The sequence below is a fragment of the Vigna umbellata genome, chromosome 6 (assembly GCF_029865625.1).
Source record: "Vigna umbellata cultivar VRB3 chromosome 6, Vumbellata_1.0, whole genome shotgun sequence".
NCBI classification, from domain to species: Eukaryota; Viridiplantae; Streptophyta; class Magnoliopsida; order Fabales; family Fabaceae; genus Vigna; species Vigna umbellata.
Window position 1 is genome coordinate 3,075,262 of NC_142170.1, and position 14,451 is coordinate 3,089,712.

Sequence of the window (14,451 nt, forward strand, 5' to 3'; positions counted from 1 at the left end):
AACCTTGTATAATCAATCATACAAGCGGTGTATAACCGGAAAAGTTATGCTTTAGTTTAACTTAAATCAACAACTTCCTTTAGAGGAGCTTTTATTTAGACTGATAATTTTTTTTGGGTTAAATATGTTTTTAGTCCCTGAACTATCAAGCGATTTTGGTTTTAGTCCCTACTCAGAACTTTGATGGTTTTTAGTCCTTATTGTTTTGAAACTCTGAGTAATAGTCCTTAAAATTGGACGGCGTTAACTTTTGTCTCACGTGGCTAACGACCAATCCACGTTTTATGCCAGCTATGAATTTATTATGTACCATATTTTGTTTTCTTTTTATTTCAAATTTGCACAGAAGCCCTTAATTTCTTCTATGTTTGCACTTTGATTCTTTTTTCTTTCTCTGTTTCTACTTTGTGCCTTCACCTGGAACCTTCCATTAGCCAGAACTGAATTGGTGGACACTGAAGGTAAACTTCTTGGAAGTTATGGCATATACGGTTTGAGGGCAGTTATAATATCTGGCAATGGGGTGGAGTACAATATGCAGCAATCCGAAACTTGTCCTTGGCCCGTTGTCCAAAATCCCATTCCTTTTCTCTATTGGTTGAATTTTAAAAGCATAAAAATCCTCACCCCAGACAGAGCAATGTTTCCGTAGTAGCAAACAAAGGGTAAAGAAAAGAAAACTAGACCTACCAACCAACTTCATTTTGAGACAAAAGGTGGAAGGAATGGGAGGAGCATCTGGGAAGATGTCGGTGAGATGGGAAGTCTGAAACGAGCCTCCCAATCTTGCTGGAACTTTGTTTTCCAATCGGGGTCGCTGAAATCAATGCCGGAAATGGTGCGACTCAGGCTGCTCACCTCCGCAAAGACGCCGATGCGACACTGTTGACTCTGGTTTTCTCTATCGACAGTGGCGGCACAATTTGAAGAGATGACGGTGGCGCTTCTGCTCGGAGTTTGCAGGTGGTTGGTTAAGGTTTTTGTGGCGACATGAGGCTAGGTGGCGGCGACCTTGCGTTGGAGGTTCGACAGCGATCTGCGTTTCCCCTTATGTGTTTCTGTACTGTCAGATGGCTGCCCCTTCTGAACCCTAATTGCAGTGTTAATGCTAAAGTGTAAACATCGTAGAAATTAGGGACTTCATTGCAAATTTAGAATAAAAAAAAAGAAAACGTGGAGAGAATAAAATCACACTTGGCATTAGACGTTAGCCACGTTAAATAAAAATTAACGCCGTTTAAAATTAGGGACAATTTATAACAGTTTCAAAACAATAAGGACTAAAAACCATCAAAGTTCTGAGTAGGGACTAAAACCAAAAACGCTTGATAGTTCAGGGACTAAAAACATATTTAACCCATTTTTTTTTTTCATTGAGATACAAATATCATTATCGATTAAGCTCGTGTTTGGATTTACGATGAATTATCTAAAGTTATGTTGAAATATCAGTTAATTTAGCTTGTGATAAAATCTAAAAGTTAGTTCTTAAGGATTCTAAACTTACAATTAATTGAAATACAAACAACTTTAGATTTTATTGTATTCAAAAAGAAAAATTAACACTGTAACTATTTATTCAAATACACTCTGGCCTGTATATTTTTTCGTGAGAATGAATTATTCTGGAAGTTTAATACCATTAAAAATGTTAATCTTCACTCTAGAGAACAAAAGATCGGGGTGTACATATGGTATAACAGAAAAAAAAATTACAATCAAGTGTTATTTTCTGTTGTTTTTTTTTTCCTGTAAGACTGTGTTAAGAAGAAATATGTTGTGAGTAAAAGTTCCTTTTGTTCCAAATCTATCTCTGTACACAGTTTAAAGTTCTTAAAAGTATACAGTTTTCCTTGATAAATAAAATATTAAGAACTTTGTGATGTTTATATTCGAACAAACTATAATACTATTGTTTTTAATAATGATAACAATAATATAATCTCCTAGCCCAATGATTAATACAGTAGGGAAATGTAACACTATTTTAGAAATACTAAATTTAATTTTTCTTTAATGTAAAACTTATGACAAGTATTTAGTTGACAAAATCTTTATTAAAGAATGGTTTTTTCTTACATATAACCATTAGCAACGACCCGCGGCGCCACTATGACCAAAAGTTTAAACGAAACGCAACAACCACCGCTTCTCTCTCTGCGGACCAAAATACAGACACGTTCCCCTTCTCTCTCTCTCTGCCCATTCACATGGTGCACATGCACACACACTCACCTGCACTTAAAAACCCTAAACCCTAAATCATTGAGATCCAACCCAATCTCAATGCTCTGAAATTCAGCCTCAAATACTGAGAAGATGAGGATTCCGAGCAATCGCGACTTCACGAGAATAACGCCCTCTGCTTTCAGTTATCACCGTTTCAAATCCTACGTTTCAGACTGCAGAGCTGTGCTTCTTCCCTCCTTCGGTGGGCCCCACCTGCTCGAGCTTCGGTCGAATGTGCAAGTCCCACAACTGAAGCCGCACGAAGTCCTCGTACACACGCGCGCGGTTTCCGTCAACCCCTTGGATACTCGTGTGAGTTCTGTTGCAGTTGCATTGCTTTCCTTGAAATGCTCTTGAACTGGCCTGTTTTGAAGAGTTTTTGAGCTGTTCTTGGAGGTTCTCGAACTGTTGTGAAGATTTGTTGATGTTTTGCGATTTTTTTTTAACTGTGTTGAGAATTTTCTGAGCTTTTTTTTTTTAATTTCTTATTGTTTGTCTCAGATGCGTGCCGGTTACGGGCGTTCCATTTTCGAGAGATTGTTGCCTCTCATTTTGGGGCGCGACATCAGTGGTGAGGTTGCGGCCGTTGGGGCTTCGGTGACGTCGGTGAGTGTGGGAGAACAGGTTTTTGGGGCTCTGCATCCCACTGCTGTAAGGGGCACTTACACGGACTATGCGATTCTCTCAGAGGATGAGGTTACTCCGAAGCCAGATTCACTTACTCATGTGGTATGTTGTAGTGTCATGATTATTAAATAGTTAGGTTTATTTGAGTCTATGTGGGACTATAGAAGCCGTTTGCAATCCATATGTGTGAGGGATTAAATTTACTATGATCGATTGGTGTGTTTGGCTATAATTACTTACCTGCAGCACTAGGGAAATAGAGGGGCTAAGGAAAGAAACAATAGAACAGAGAGGAAAGGAACTCAGAAGGGAGAAGCTGTGAAATTAGTATGCAGGGTCCCAAATTGTGCAGCCTTGGAGAAATGATCAACGACTACCAAAATAACAGTGTGATTTTGGAATGAAGGGAGACCTACTATGAAGTCAATGGGTATATCTTCCCAAACGCCTGAAGGAATGGGCAATGGTTGTAGTAAGCAATAAGGTGCATTTCTTGCTGCAGCACAACACCTATGCCCAATCCTGATGCATCAATTTCCAGAATAAGTCCTTTTGAAAGTATAGTAAACGAAGAATTGGGGTAGACACCAGGGCCTGTTGCTGCTCAAAGGCCTCTTGAGCTTTTGATGTCCACACAAAACTATCTTTCTTTAGTAACTCTGTCAAAGGAAACGCTATAGAGGCAACTAGTCATGACTTTTACGTTTTTAGGATCAGCCTCAACTCCATTTCGGGAAAGAATATGGCCAAGGTATTCTATAGTAGCCTGGACAAAAGTACACTTGGTTCTCTTCAAGAAAAACTTATTGGTCAGTAAACAATCAAAAACTATTCTCAAGTGCAGTAAGTGATAATCAAGTGTCTTGCTATAATTAAGATGTCATCAAAGAAAACTATAACAAACTGTTGCTGTGGCTTGAAAGGTTGCCAGGGCATTGCAAAGCTCAAACGACATTACAAGAAACTTGTAATGGCCCTTGTGACTTCTCAAAGCTGTTTCATGAACACCTGCCTCATGCATTCTGATCTGATGGTAACCTGAACGTAATCAAGCTTGCTAAATTAATGTGTGCCATGGAGCTCATCTAATAACTCGTCAATGGATGGAATTGCGAAGCAATCTTTGTTGGTGTGTTTGACTATAAGTAGCAGTAAGAAACAATAGAACAAACAGGAAAGGAAATCAAAAGGGAGAGAGAAAATCTTTCATTTCTGACTCCTATGTAAGGAGATCTATTATAGATATAGTTTGTGTCTAACCATCCATAAGGAATATCGTATCATCAATCTATAACAGTAATTAGCTTTCATTATTTTCATCTTGTACACCAGTTTAGCTCTCTAAAGTGATAGCTATGACAATAATATTTGTCTTTGTATGCCTTATACATTGGTTTTACTTTCACTCTTTACAAAATTAGTGGTTTCTACATTTAGCAATTGGTTATGACTTCCCCTTGTTTACTTTGATCATTGAAGCCATGCTTTTTTCTTCTTTTTTTCCCCTTTTAATCTTGTAGGAAGCTAGTGCCATTCCTTTTGCTGCATTGACCGCTTGGCGTGGACTAAAATGTACAGCAAGAATAAGTGAGGGGTATGTTTATATTGATGAGATTATGATGTGCATCGATGGGAACTAATTTTTACTTATTATTTTCTGTTCATTTATTCTTTTGTATTTTATCACACTATAAATTCAGCTTACCAAAAGCTCTCGTTCCACTAACTTATATCCTATAGCTTATCTCAAACAGACAAAGGATATTAGTAGTGGGAGGTGGAGGAGCAGTAGGGTTGGCTGCCATTCAACTTGCAGTAGCTGCTGGATGCTCTGTTGTAACTACTTGTGGAAGTCAAAGCGTAGAGAGATTGTTAGCTGCCGGTGCAGAGCAAGCTGTTGACTATGTTGCTGAGGTGGTGTTGAAACTTCTTTTGTATAATTTTTTCAGTTATTAGTTAGATATTTCAATTGTGACAAATATTGCTATTGAAGGTTTTTGTTTGAAAAAAAATATGAAACGAAAAATAAGAATACTTGGCATACTGGTTTATCAAAGATCGAATAATAAGATGGTAGAAAATGAAATAAAATAGAGATTTTGATAGGATATAGGGTGAGAGGATATAATGGGTAATGGGTTTAGGATAGAAGAAAGAGGAATTGTATAAATAGTACTCTGTTATGTTGTTAGAAGGGAGTTTTTGGAATTGGATTGTAAAGACAAGCACTTTTGGGTCCTGTGAGGGAGGTTATGCTCTCAACCAGGGAAGTTATGCTCCCAACCATTCTTTGTAAAGAGAATTCTATTGCTGTGAATAATAGAACTCATTCTTTCTTTACTGTTTCTACCTACTGTTAGTGTTCATAGTTATGTTTCATATGCAGGAACCTATCAGATTTTAAAACAGAAAATAGTTGCCATTTGATGAATGTGGAAAATGGCTGTTGCCATGTGGTCATTAGTAAGATGATTTTTTTTTCTTTTCAAAATAATTTTTAGTATTAAGTTTGAAGTTAGTGTTAGATATATTATATCTTTTATCTTTTAGTTAGTTTGTTATTATTTCTCTTGTATTTTGGGCTTAGCCCATATTTCTTCTATTATAAATAGAGAACCCTATGTGTGTATTTAACACAAGGGAGATTAATCAAAATATAGTTTTTCACTATATTCAACATGGTATCAGAGCAGGTTCTCTGATCTTCTTCCGGGGTCTCTGCTGTCTGCCGGCCGCCGGCCGCCACGGCCATCGGCAGCCCCTAAAATTTCAGTGGGCAACCCTTTCTCTTCTTCTTAAATCTGTGCCACAGTTAACACCAGTGCAGCCAGTCGCCTCTGCCGTCGACCATCACCGCTATCCGCCGCCGCCGGCCGCCGTCACAGTTTCGACCGGTGACCAGCGGATCTGAAGCGTCTCCTCGAGCGCGGCCAACCCCGTCGGAGTCAAGACCAGACTCATCTTCACGTGCCTCCACGCGCCGCCTGTCTTCAGCTGGTCTCGGGTGCGTGTGTTGCCACGCGCCGCCTTGTCGCCGACCACTGTCACAGTTCCGACCGGTAACCAGTGGATCTGGATCGTCTCTTCAAGCGCGACCTAACCTTGGTGGTCGCCGTCTCTGTCTCGTCCGCATGCGCTGTCACGCGCCTCCTCTCTCCGGTAGATCTCGGACGCCTGTTCATCACGCGCAGTCTTCTCAGCGTCGGCATCAAACCGCGCTGCTGCCGGTCGTCTCGTCGGAGCTTCTTCTCTCTGTTCTGACCCTACATGGCAACCATAGCTTCCATCTTCCTTGGTCTTCACAGAATCTCCATCTTCTTCGTTTCTCACTAGATTTGCTGCAGTCGGCACCGGCGCAGTCAACCGTTGCTGCAGTCGCTACCGCCTCAGACAGACGCAACTGCGTTAGTTCTTCTTGGGCTAGAGTTTAGCCCGATCTTCTTGTGATACACTGCTAAGTATCACCACAAGGGAGTTGTCCAGCAAAGAATTTTGGACCTCCAACATGTCTTTGGATCTTTGATGCCTTTGTTTCAGCATTGTAGCTTAATATTTTGTTTTGTTTTAGTGGTCCAGCAACTGTGATATTTCACATTTCCGCCCTACACACTAAGGGGAGTACGTTTCCAAGACACTGCAAGTGACATAAATATGGGTGTAGTCCCTGCAGTTTTGTAGATTTCAGCTACTACTGTTGATCCCGTCACCCATCCATCATTGATGAGGATTTAGTATAGTCCCTGCAGTTTTGTAGCTCTTAGCTTTCAGCTACTACTGTTGATCCCGTCACTCATCCATCATTGATTGGGAATCAGTCCTTGCAGTTTGTCATTGTCCACCACTGTTCTCCTTCATTCACTTTTGAAGTTGCAGTTTCACAAGCTGCTGTAAGTCCATCTATATTTGCCTCACACTCTTGAAGACAAACCATCTAGTTCAACACTGAGTTCATCTATTCCAAGCTTAGTTCATACAATTTGTATGCTCCAGCTTGAGGGGGAGTGTTAGATATATTATATCTTTTATCTTTTACTTAGTTTGTTATTATTTCTCATTTGTATTTTGGGCTTAGCCCATATTTCTTCTATTATAAATAGAGAACCCTATGTGTGTATTTAACACAAGGGAGATTAATCCAAATATAGTTTTTCACTATATTCAACAGTTAGTGAAAATAATTATAAATGTTGATAAGTGAGAACTTAGGGGGCAATTAGTGACTACTCATATAAATGAGATATCTATTTAAATTTAATTGTTCAATAAAGAATTATATCAAAGAGCAATGGCAGCTAAGGTCTTATCTTAATTTAACTTTTTCTCTAAGAAATAGAAATAAATCTTAATCCCATAAGGATTGAGACTCTATTCCCTAATACTATCATAAGTGAAATTTGAGTATTAGTATATGAGCCAATAAGACCTAATTATTGTGGGATCTCACATCGATTAGAGATAAAACTAAATTATAACATATAAGTGGAGATAAACCTCACCTTATGGCTTTTTGGCTTAAACCCACTACCTTAATATGGTATATGAGCCATAAGAGTCTATCCTATTTGAGATTTGGACTTATCATGCCACTCGTTATTGGGTCCCCTTGATTCTCATGCTTGATGTTCTCAGCGTGAGGGGGTGTCTTGGAGATCTACATTGACTAGATATAAGATCAAATTATAATATATAAGTTGGGGGCAAGACTCATCTTATAGAGCCAATTTTGTAGGGTTGAATTAGACTTAAATCCATTACCTTAATTGTTAGAGAGTGGAAAGTATATACTAGGAGGAAGAAACATTAATTGCCTAACGGTTTCCTAACTGTTTAGCAGTTAGGCAGAGCAGGGGTGTTGAGTATATTCTTTGTTGATAGTAGTAGGACCCATTGTCATGGGAGGGGGATTAGGCTCCCTAGAGCTCTGTTTGTACATGAATGTTGAGACAATACAATACATAATATTCTTTTCGATACACTTACTGTTGATTTTCTTTGTGTGAGTGTGTTGAGAGTGGATTTCTCTTCCAAGAAACCTATCATTAATACTAATAATTAACATAAAACCGAAGCCCAAATGAAGTCCAAGACATGTATATGAAAATCAGTTGTTTTCTTTTAACTTAATGCTGGATCGACAGGATGTTGAATTGTCTGTAAAAGGGAAGTTTGATGCTGTTTTGGATACTATTGGTGTGTCAGAGACAGAACGTATAGGCATTAATTTTCTGAAACGAGGTGGACATTACATGACCCTTCAGGTAGGATATGGAAGTTTATTACCTTTTTCATCCTTATCACACTTGCAGTTGTATTCAGTTCATTGGCAGAGTGACCTTTTACATGTTTTTCTTAAAAAGCAATGTCTTTGCTTCAATCTCCTATGTTTGCTATTTCATTGAAGGGGGAGGCAGCATCATTGGCTGATAGGTATGGACTTGCTATTGGGCTTCCAGCAGCTACAGCTCTTTTATTGAATAAACAGCTTCTATACCGGTGCACTCGTGGAATAGGTAGAAATGTCCAGACTATCACATTATTTTGCTTTGATAACCTTGAAGTATGTTACTTCATTTCCTTTGAAATTTCTATCTTCTGTTTGACATTGATTGGACTGGTATCATAACAGCAAAAAAAAAATGGGTTTTTTATTGAAAGAAACGTCGGTGAAACCTATGAATTTATATGTAATTCCAAATATTTCAAGAGGTATAGATCCACTCCTTGTACTGCTTTCCGATCACAGAATCCCCTAGGTAGCTACTGGTCTACAGTTGATAAATGAAAACGATGCTTGACTGGCTTAATTAGTTACATTGCAAATCTATTCTTTCTAACATAAGCTTGTGTATCTCTTTGACTAACTTAGCTAATCACTAAAAAACTAATTAATGGGTATCTATCATACTCTCACCTAAAATTTCATCGTTTCCTCAAGGTGAACTGCTTCTGAATGCTGAAATAAAGTTCCACTGGTGTTCTTGTTGATGACAGAATCATGGTAGTGACCAAGTCAGCAAGACCAAAGTCAACTTCTAATCCTCCTAGGTTAAATACAAATGTGATTGTAGCCATTCATGGGTCTAAGACTGTTTTCTGAAGCATTTTTTTACGATTGAAACTGAGTGTTGTAGTTGCAGCCTTACAGCTGAAGGTTATGAAGGTCATCTATCTTATTCTGTTGGGTCTGGTTGATTAGGATGTCGGGAATACTCAGTTACTGTGACTTCCTGTTTTCTTTTCTTTTTCCCATTTTATTGTATAGGGTTGAATTTGTTAATTCTGAAAAAGAAAAAACACCATTTCTTTCTCCAGGATTCCAGTTCTTCACCTTCAATGATGGAATATGATTCTAGTGGCTCTTAACTGCAATTTCCTCATTTCTCCAGCCTCTTTTTCTCCCTTTGATTGTCCTTTTGTTGCTATTCTTATTTTTTTTTTCTAGGTCCATACACTAACTATTCTTTCCACCGTGATTCTTTTCTTTGCTCTTGATTTTCATCTTCACTTCTATTTTCTTCATCCAACATGAAATATTGCTCACACTTTGCTCTTTATTGCTGATACCTGTTCCATAAATATTGGAAACAAAATTTGTGACTTTTCCATCCACCTATTGGCTGAAACTCCTACTTCCCTTAGCTAACATGATCTTTTCATACGTAGAGGATCACCTGTACTTTTTGCCAGAGTTATTTCTTCATCTCCTTCGAAGATTCTATTCCCTGCCCCCAATGATTCCAATTGTAGCATGTTTCAGGTGTCATCTTTTCATTTTGGTGCCGCATGTCTTTTATTCTTGCTTCAAGCTGATTTGACACCATGATGTTCCCTTCGCAGATTTCCAATCAAGAACGCTCTAACCAATCTGTCTTTAATGCATCCACAACTCTGGGCTCAATTGCTCATGTACCCATTGATAGAACTTGTATCATAACATGAGAAAGGACAGTTTTTATTGAATGAAATTAGGGAAGAAAGCCCCTAAGAAGAACGAGATTCTAGATATTTCAAGAGGTCTGGATCTACTCCTTACACTGCTTTCTCAAGGACCAAAGTTCTCTGAACTGCTTTTAGTTATTCTTATTTGTAGGAAACTACTGGTCATAACTGAAACCCACCTTAATGGGCCTACATAGTTGCAAGCCCATTTCCATTTTTTCTAACAGAATCCCTTTATTTTGTTAACTAACCTAACTACTTAATTGGTACTAACGTACAACAACAGCAACAAAGTCTTATCTGTCTTATTACTAACATAATTGACATAAATAACGGATATGTATCACACATTTGGCCTTTTTTGATAGACTTCTATCTAAGCACATCTAGAAGAGAAAAAAAGAAACAAAATTGTTTTCATAAACTAAAATTAGCTCATGTAAGTTAATCTTTTAAAGTGTTTGAGGAAGTTTGTGGAGAAAACATAAGCTAATTTTAGTTTATGGAGAAAACATATTTCATTGTTTTCTTATTTTTTTTCTCCTAAAAGTGTTTGTGAGGAAGTTTGTGCAAACAAACTTTGTCTTTTTGCCAAGCCTAATGTACATTTTATGCCAATCCTCTCTCATCGTCTATAGTCCACTATAGGCTAAAGGAGTGAATGGCTGAGGTGGAGTTAAAAGATTATATATTATGTTTTTTTTTTGTCTGCAGGACAAATATATTTAAACAAGGCAATTGGGTTGCCCCAACCTATATTTAAAGAGCGGCATATACAAAATAAAAAAAGAAAAGATAAATGCCACCTTATGGCATCTTTCCCTGCAAAAACCTACTGAGACAAACCTTTTTAATTCTGACTATCTTCAACCCCAGAACAACACAAGTCCACCAATTCAGAAAACAAAACCTATGGTACAGGAACCGATTCCAAGATACAAAATACATTAATAGAATAGTAAAGAGTCCTGATTTAAGTAAAATAGATGCATCATGATGATATTATCTCCTCTAGTTCAAGTGAGTACAACTGTTGCCACTCGCACCTTTTCTGCCACTGACTTGTTCACGTTCTATTCTTTTCCAAGAACACTTCTAGTTCTGGATCTCTGCATACTTTGGTTTTGATGTCCCTGTACCCTCCAGTAATCTTGCAAAAAACAAAGCCAAAAACTACGTAGCGAAAAAGTATTATCTATTCATAGACTGTTATAACATATCCATACAATTTCTCCCCATTGTTGTACTTAACACAAGATTCCTATTTTCTCTTTTTACTTAAAGATTTTAAGCAAATCGTTGGACTCAGACCAGTTGGAATACGAGAAAGTTGCCCTTGGATATTTATGTGTGATTCTGACCCAAGCTTTGAGTTGTGCTAGAGTAAATACTTCCTGAACATCTACTTTTGACAACCTATGTATGACATTGTTCCTGTGATTCAAATACTCCACAGTACCACTACCCACATACATCACTATAATGTATTGCATTTGTTGTTCATTACTGGTTGCTCAAATTGGCAGAAATGTATTTCTGCTGTATAGATAAGATTCCCAACTAGGAATCACACATGTTCCATATTTCCACATACATCTCCATAATGTATTGTATTTGTTGTTCATTCCTGGTTGCTCAAATTGGCAGAAATGTATTTCTTCTGTGTTATGATGTACAGAGAAGATTCCCAACCAGGAGTCACATTTTCCATATTGTGCAGCCATCCTACAACTGAAAAACAAGTGATTAGCAGTTTCATCCTTTTGTCCGCATATGACACATGTTTTATTTTCTACCTCTATATCCGTACTCTGCAGATTATCTACATCACCTAAGTAGAACTCAAGCATTGATAAAATTTGGAGCTGAACAAAACTTAATGAAAGGAATAGAAATTTTGAAAATGGGTTCTGCTGTAATTTCCTTGTACTCTATGCGTCTGGTATATCATTTACGCGGAAACCAATGGTCTGCAAGCTGCTACAATCTTTATTATTATTGTGAGAAATAGAGAAGATTGGGAGAAAATATCCCTTGTGTGTTTAGCATACACATAGGATAATTTATTTATATTGTAAGATATGGGCCAATGCCCTTAATACAGAATAGGCTGAGCCCAAATAACAGAAACACACATCTTAACATCTAACAATTATACAATTATTCTTTGTCTTAGAATTAAACTTTTAAACTAACAGCAAAGAAATCAAGATAGGCATAACCCAACTAAAGGCCTTGTAGTCAGGTGACTTGATTTAGAAGGAAATAGCCATTGAGACTTGAATGAAAAAATCAACGAAGTATTTTTGTCATGTCAGTAGACATTGGTATCTCTATGATACGATCTTCTATTATTCGCCTGAATGAAACAACAAAAATAGAAGATATTTACTAGCATGCTAAAACTTTGCACGTACTTTTTGGTTGCTAAATGTGTCATGCAACTTAAAAAGGCATCTTAATTATGATGACATATATAAGAGGATAGCCAGATTAAGCCTCTCTAAAACCTTTCAGCTTCAGGTTTTTCTAGATATCAGATATTCATAAATGATATCTTTGCATTCTTTTTGGAATGAAATAGGGATCTATTAGATGAACGACAATTTTGGCTTGCGAGATTGACATCAAGCTTTCTTGATGCTTGTTATGTAAATGAAGCAGAATTAAACATATCATGTAGTCAAGTCCTGTCTCGCATCTCCACCTTGTAGAGAAAGCGAAAACACATTTTGATTTAACAGTCTAATTTTTGTGTGCTTGGTATTCCCTTTTGATTTTAATTTAAATTGTCGTTGGTGTAAGTTAGAAACCAAGGGTGTTTATTTCCTTGTTTTAACCTGTACTGACAAATTCCTATCCAAGTTTTTTATTTTAAAAAAAACATGTGAAGCCAAATCTCCTTCGTTCATTGTGATTACAGAATACTCATGGACATACATGAGGGCTGACTCAGACGGTTTAAATGAGATTCGAAAGCTATGTGAAGCTAGGAAGATGAAGATACCTGTGCATACAACGTTTCCCATAACACAAGTAAAAGAGGCCCATGAGGCAAAAGACAAGAAGCTCATTCCAGGTAAAATAGTTCTGGAATTTGATTGACCTCACGAAGCTGATGACAGTCGCTTAAACTAGGTTTTTCCCCTTCATTCTAGGGTTCTCTTTTCAATGAAATGTTCCACATTTAATTGACAAATTGATAGTTTTTTTTTCTGGGTTTTCACTATATGATAAAAAGTGGGAACTCTGTAAATTTTTGATTCAGAATATATCCGGTCATAAAAGTCTGTAAATTGATAAGTTTGTGACACATGACGACCTTTCTTTACCTTTACAACTGTTAAAGTTTTAGTCATGTCCACTTGTGTTGTCGTGGAAGGTGTTGACATGACGTTATACCTTCATAACCCCCATGTGTCAGTTGCACTCACTGTCAGTAGCCAATCCATGTTCGCTTGAATTGTGACATCGAAAGAGAACATTGGTAAATTATTAGCAGAAAGCTTGTTCATTGTATTGACGTATTGTGCTACTAGGGAGCGGAGAGGTAGGCATCATTTGCTGTTGAAATGGCCAGATCTTAGGAACATTATCGGGCAGCATTTGTCTGCTTACTTTTTAATTTATTTGAACTGCTAGGAACAGGCTATTCTCTTTTCTTGATCACGTGTGGCATTCGTGATTCAAATGTTAATGAATTAAAATTTGTAACCTCACTTGGATACAACTATTCAATTATTTACGGTCTGGTGGGACACAATCTAACATGGACTGCATACACACTTTGACAACCCCCTAACACTGGTCACCAAACCAGCTTGCTGGGTGGAAAACAATTATTTTGAACTTTTTGTAACACTATAAATTAGGTCTTCACCTCTTTTGCTACTCTTGTATTATATTACCCTAATCAACTTCGTAATTATCATAGTTTATAAAAATGTAAAGGTACCTTAAAAAGGCTCATTGGGCACTTTACGGCATCGGCTTTACCTCAACCGGGCCTCATGCAGAAAAGCCCAAAATATCAGACAAAGTTAAAGTGCCTTGCAATGTAAGTCCATAAAAAATATTATTGCACAATCTGCTTTTCATAGATGTCTTTCCATAATGCGTTCTTAGTATCAGTTTTGTCAAGTTGTGTAAATGTTATGGTCAAACCCCTTCTTTTTAAGTAACCTTGACCCACTTATTTAAGTTGGCTATCATTCAGCTTTGGAGTTAGGATCATATGACCAAAGAGTTGTGCGTGCTTCTCTGAGTGGCTTTCCATGTAGCTGGACCACACCTCTAACCTAAACCTATTAAATGCTTTACCTTGTTGCATGTGAAGTGAGTCTTGAGATGATGGTTGAAGGGTGTTCACCAATCTCTGATTTTACACTAAAATTTAATTACGGATCCAACTAATGAATGCAGAAATAAAATATCATCAATAACTAGAAAGTTTAATTTATTAAAATCTGACAAAAAAATATTATCTATTACTTTTCATTTTCAAATTAATGGTGGTCTAGATGTGCTGGTTTGTTTTCATTATTTGGCAGGCAAGTGACTAACCTATTCAAATAGCTGCATTTTATTAATATCAGTTGATAACATTTTGGCAAAGGCAATGAAATGAATGAGTGGATTTCTCTGCCACGCGTCACA

General features: G+C 37.4%; 1 protein-coding gene across 1 annotated transcript; it reads left to right on the plus strand.

Moving 5' to 3' along the window:
• The first annotated feature begins 2,109 nt into the window (after positions 1-2,109).
• LOC124830758 (GroES-like zinc-binding alcohol dehydrogenase family protein) lies at positions 2,110-13,458 on the plus strand. The gene is made up of 7 exons (XM_047304562.2): positions 2,110-2,541; positions 2,731-2,958; positions 4,377-4,450; positions 4,611-4,770; positions 7,995-8,114; positions 8,258-8,366; positions 12,719-13,458. Exons 1-7 carry the CDS (start codon positions 2,320-2,322, stop codon positions 12,898-12,900), a joined length of 1,095 nt encoding a protein of 364 aa, XP_047160518.1. The 5' UTR covers positions 2,110-2,319; the 3' UTR covers positions 12,901-13,458.
• Positions 13,459-14,451: the final 993 nt, after the last annotated feature.